The following is a 6,000-nucleotide window of genomic DNA, read 5'->3' as shown; positions in this document are numbered from 1 at the left end:
TAACATGTTCTGAATCGGAAAACGCGTACCTCTTATTATACAGCGAGAATAGAGACAGCGGACAGCTCAGTGAAAGAGATGTTCCTTGCCTATAAAGAGATATCCTCACTATCCACGATTGAAGCGCCTACAGGTGGCTCTGTGGCTTCCTGTAATCAAATAGCCGAATTCTTTGCCAATAAGGTGGACCTAGCAGAGACTGAGGTGCAGATTTACAAGCCCCTTGCGCCTCTTTTGCACCGCTGTTGCGTCACTTTTGTGACGCAGCGGCGGCGCAAAAGATGCGCCATGTTGCGGGCTATTTACAACGTGACGCATCTGGGAGATGCGTCACGTTGTAAAGCCCTGCGCCTTAAGGAGGTATTCTGGTGCACGGGGGGCGTTGCGGCACAGGAACGCCTCCTAAAAGTGGCTGAGTGAAATCTACAAGATTTCACTCAGTCACTTTTGGGCCAATGCTACGTCAAAACCCTGCGCCTGCTTGAAGCTGGCGTAAGGCTTGACGCAGCATTAGTAGAATGGGCCCCCAGAGCATTGCTGGAGCTGCGTCGCACATGCGACGCAACTCCAGCAATGCGATACCTTTACGGTACAGATGCGTGACACATCTGTGCCGGTTTTGCCCCATGGTGCGCTGCATTGTAAATGCGGCGCATCATGGGTGGCAGAGGCATGGCGCACAATTACTGGTGCATCCCTGCTGATATGCAGGGATGTGCCAGTAATTGTAAATATTCCCCTGAATTTCTGACCAGGTTTGGGGTGCCAGCAGATGATATGCTGAACAAAATAGCTCTCAGCATAAAATCGGGTTCTCCCAAAGACCCTGCACCTGCTAGAATTTTGCGTGGGGGCAGTAAGATTCTGGTACCCTTTATGAGCCATGTGCTTGAGCTCTCATTCGGCTCAGGCAAGGTTCCTAAAACCTGGAAGGAGGCAGTGGTGCTCCCTTTAAAGAAAAAACCAAACATTAGCATAGAACGTCTTAATAATTTGAGACCGATTTCCCTCTTACCCTACTTTTCTAAGATTGCTGAGAAGGCGGTAAATGTACAGCTGACTACTCACATCGAAAAGAATAAACTGTTCCACCCCACACAATTGGGCTTTAGGGATGACCACTCCACGGAGTCTGCCTTACTTTTCTCTACAGAAAGCCTCCGGAGACATGTGGATGGAGGGCAGACAGCGGCACTTATTCTTTTGGACTTAAGTGCCGCTTTTGACACTGTGGCACATCACACCTTGCTGCAGTGTCTTAGTAGAGGGGGAGTGGTAGGCTTGGCGTCGAAATCGTTGGAGTCTTTTCTTCAAGAACGTAGCTTCCAAGTGGCTCAGGGGCCCTTTCGCTCAGATGCCATCGCCCTGAAGCAGGGGGTACCCCAGGGGTTGAGCCTCAGCCCTACTCTCTTCAATCTGTATGTGGCACAGTTGGCCACGGTCACTGGAAAATATGGTGCGGAGATGGTAACATACGCTGACGACACTCAGCTGGTTGTGGCTTTGACACAGCCAGCTGAGAGCGTGCAACTTTGCATCGTGCCTTCAAGAACTGGCGGTCTGGATGGCTGATAACTGCCACAGACTTAACGGTGATAAAACCGAGGTACTGATTGTGGGGAAAACTCCCTCCATCTGGACGTCGGCATGGTGGCCTCAGACTCTGGGGCCTATCCCTGTACCTAGTGATCAGGTGAGGAATCTTGGGGTCTGGATTGATTCCAGGATCTCGTTTGACTACCATACCAGCCGTGTGGCGGGCGCATGTTTTGGTATCCCAAGGGCCTCAGAAAGATTCTGGATCTACTTCCTTTAACAGCTAGGAAGTCATTGGTCCACGCTCTGGTTACCTCCAGATTAGATTATGGCAATGCCCTCTATCTGGGGGCGAACGTGAGATGTCTGAAAAGGCTGCAGCGGATTCAAAATGCGGCGGCAGGGCTGGACCTGGGGCTGCCTAGGAGAGCGTCTTCTCTTAGGGCTTTGGAGGCGTTACACTGGCTGCCTGTCACGAAACGGGTAGAGTTCAAGAGTCCCTCACTTTCTTCGAAATCTGTTAGTGCCACACATCCCGACGCGGCAATTGAGATCAAGTGGGGCGGGTCTTGTACAGGTACCCAAGGTCAAAAGAGCCAGAATGGGGGGGAGGTCATTCAGGTTCCTGGCTGCCCGACTGTGGAATGGATTGCCCAGTAAGCGGCACTTGGAAACCTCGGAAACGGCGTTTCGCAAAGAATTAAAAACTTACCTCCTCCCAAAAGGATGCCTTTAGAGTCAGAGCAGGTGGTGCTGTGCCGCCTAGGGTTGCATGTGAGTTTACATACTATGGCGGGGACACACTGTTAGTGTAACCAGGCGCTTTAGAAATTCAGTTTACTTACTTACTTACTTACTATCTGTTCTGCTGCCAGATAAAAACATCATAAATTATCAAGTACCAAAAACACTTTAAGAGCATTCAAGGGCACGTGTGTGCCCCTTGAAATATCAAGTTCAGGCAGAAAGATAAATAAGCAAAATGATTACAGCTGTGTGGATTTTGTTTGTGGAAACACACATCTTCTGCCCAATCAAAAAGTTTACACCAGGCTCCCAACATGTGGGCAGAGCCAAATCCCCTCTCTTGTGATGACCACATCATTGTCTGACGACAGCTGTGCTGTCAAGCCATACCACAAAAATGGAAAATGCAGGATACCATAAGAAATACAAAGACAATGTAGGTATGAGCAACAGAGGAAAAATATTGGGGAGTCAGTGGGTGCAGAAAGAGGCCAACAGAAGCATGTTATTTTGCAGTCAAAAATATTCTGGGACACTGTCATATAGCTAGGACATCCCATAGTATAATATTCAAAAGCTGAACAAGCTGTTGCTATGTTCAAGTGAAGAGCAGTGACTATTCTTCAGTGCAATATTCCCTATTTATTTGGTAGTCACAAATGACTCACAACTTGAAAAGACCTTCAACAGATGTGGACCATGAACATTGGAGGCCACAAATCAGGGATGCCCAACCAGCGGCCAGGAGGACTGGATTCACTCCAGATTTTCAGGCTTACCATCGACCATCTAAAAGACTTCCATCTACATGCACTGAATGAAAATCTGCCATGGTTTTGGCCCTCTTGGATCAATGGTGGATACAATTTCCATAAATCAATGCAAAGCTTAAATGATATCTTCCCATAGAAATTATCAGAGAAGTGTAATGAACTCGTGTATAGTGCTTTCCATGAAGCCTGCTTTTCCTTATAAATGCTTTGACTCAGAACCTAGAATATTTTTCACAGCTTGACCTTGCAAGCACCCAGCAACTGGCATTCGTGTAGCTCGACAGTCCATAAAATATTAGCCAGTCCGAAACAGTCACTGTACATTTAAATTAATTTTGCTTTATTAATAATAGGAAACAGTTAGTCCCCATGTACTGACTGCAGGTCATAGTAATCCAGGCAGAACTTTGTGCCTGCCACCAGTGATCCAGCGAGTTTGAGAGTGGAGACCCAAGAGGGCTCAATTAAATAGTTCTTCGAGGAGGTCAACCTGTATGGAAGAACAGAGTGCATACAATGAAAAGTGGAAAACAATTCTCCAAGATGGTCTTCATGAGAAAAGCTAATTTTATATATACACATCTATTCATGTAGACTCTTAACCATGCCTATTTTTAGCAGAAATGTACTAAAAGAAAAATGTTACTTACCTTTAGTAATAATATTTCCAAGTAAATACGTAAACTTCCAGCAGATTCCTCACCTCTGACTATCTTTTCTTGAGTCAGACTGGTCTGGAAAACTGTTGTAGGTGTCAAATAAATAACAGGAATCAGAGTATAAGTTGGTTGGTGTGTTTATTCACAGAGCAACGAGCCATGTTTATTCACAGAGCAACGAGCCACCGCACCATACACTGGCACAGGGAAACACCAACTGGCAATTTACAGAACTAGAACATCATAAGCCCCATGACAACAGGGAAGTTCCAAAGCAGGAACATAATAAGCACTAGCAAATACAACAAAAACCTTTTCCCATGAATAGCTCTCCATTGTTGATAGTCACTGCCATGTGGCTTCAACTGTGACACTGCATGCCGGACGTGACCTCACAGTACATTAGAGACCAACTGGCTACAGTTTCTGCCACTTTTCCCTCCTCACATTTCCGAAATGCAGAGAGGAACCTAGAGGGAATTATCAAAAATGACAATGACAGCATATAACTTGCCTGCATACCTTCGCATCTTAATATGCACATCCCAAACGTATCAGGAGATGAAAGTGTGATTTGTAGGAAGTCTATGTGTTCACCAGAAATATTTTTACTCCAAGTAAGTAACTTTTTCATACATATTCCAGCTGATTGCTAATATTTTGAATGAGCTTCAAAGCAATACCTCCTTTGGAGAAGGGATTGAGTAGTACCGGTTAACCAAGGAGGTCATGCAAAACAGACTTTGTAAAATATCTGTTTTTGCGTGCTTGGTCAACGAGGCAGTAATGTTTACCAAAAGTATGTAAGGATGGCCACCAGGCAAATGTCAACCAATAGAATGCCTCTGATGACATCCATGGAAGCAGCCAAGGCCACAATAATGGGTACAAATGTTCCCCAGAGGATCTTTCTTGGCTAGCACATAACATATCTTTATAAAGAAGATGACCCAACACAATATGGTGCATTTGATTACCGCGTTGCCCTTCTTAGTTCCAGCAAAGTCCACAAAGAGCTGATCAACCACTTTGTACAGTCAAGTTGATATAATAAGATTCCACACACCTAGGGTCCAATATATCCAGCTGCACGCCCTCTTTGGTAGTACGAGGAGGAGGGAAGAAGGATGGAAGAGTAATGGACTGCGTATATATTTTTTGTCTTATGTGTCTATACGCATCTCTCTACATTTATCACTTGTTTGCAGTGTAATCACCCGAGTACCAAGCTCTAAATTTTAATTAAACACTAACTCACCTTTATCGTTGCAAGAAAGTCTTAGTACAATATTTTAATTTGAATATGTAAAGTTTGGGCCTGGTTTAAAGGTTAGTGAGCAGAGTAGAGTCTGTTAGGGTGGTGGGGAACGTCACCTCCGTCCCCCTAACGGACTACGGATTGCCAAATTGAGGGATGATCGTCGACACTGCAGTCATCTCTGTAACATTAAAGGGAACTGCTGTCACAATAGTTCTTTTAAATGTACTGAATGTTTGGTGGATTGCCATGCACATTCTGAACAGGAAGCATTTTTAAAATATAATGGATAATGGTACAGGAACCAAGCATGAGCCAACCACACCTTGCTAGCACCAAGAGGTGGGGTAAGACTCACGGATCAATTGCTGGGGAGGGGTATACTGAAATAGGAGTTCTAACTTCAGGCCCAAAGTCATAAATGTCAAGATTTATTAGAACATCAACACCTGCATTTACCAGTGATCGCTGAAAAAAGTCAAGGCCAATATTCAAACCAGCAGTATAAAACAATTAGGCCAAACCGCAGATAGCTATGAAGGCTACAGCAAAAAAAAGATTGGCACATCAGTCAATAGTGTTGCGTGGGGCTGCAGGGACTGTGGCTAAGGCACTTATGGGACTCCTTAGAAAGCACCTTAGGCACAGTAAGGCTTCAGGGCAGGAAGAGAAAAGCTTGGATAAGAAGACATGTCTCAAGAATAACCTTGCCTGGCAACAATATTATTGGTGGGTTACTCTTGCTACACTCAGTTTGCACCGACGTTCCATCTTTGCACTTTTCTTGTTTCAGCCCTGGGTTGTTTATACATTTAGGGCTTTGCTGTTTCTTTCTCTACTGCTGCAGCTTCTTTCCTCAGCACCTCCTTGGCGGTGGTTGCCTTGCTGCTTCTGTTCGGCCAAGTTCATTTCAACATTGTGAATCCTCTTGTCAATGTACCGGCATTCTCAGGTAACTGGGGTTACCAGTTACTGAACTACCACAACTATGTCACGTATGAATTACCTTAACCAATTTCTGTTATCT

The 6,000-nt window shown here is 45.1% G+C and overlaps 1 protein-coding gene across 1 annotated transcript in view; it reads right to left on the bottom strand.

The window, feature by feature from the left end:
• Positions 1-3,416: 3,416 nt before the first annotated feature.
• The window catches only part of LOC147692437 (uncharacterized), a 92,215-nt gene continuing 89,631 nt past the window's right edge, over positions 3,417-6,000 (bottom strand). The window contains exon 2 of the mRNA XM_086936790.1: positions 3,417-3,546. Within this exon, the coding sequence (XP_086792916.1) occupies positions 3,417-3,546 (130 nt within the window). The remainder of the gene's footprint in view (positions 3,547-6,000) is intronic.

Source organism: Lissotriton vulgaris, chromosome 9 (assembly GCF_964263255.1).
Source record: "Lissotriton vulgaris chromosome 9, aLisVul1.2, whole genome shotgun sequence".
NCBI lineage: Eukaryota > Metazoa > Chordata > Amphibia > Caudata > Salamandridae > Lissotriton > Lissotriton vulgaris.
Note: the sequence above shows the minus strand (reverse complement) of the source record. Positions and strands in the feature narration are given on the sequence as shown.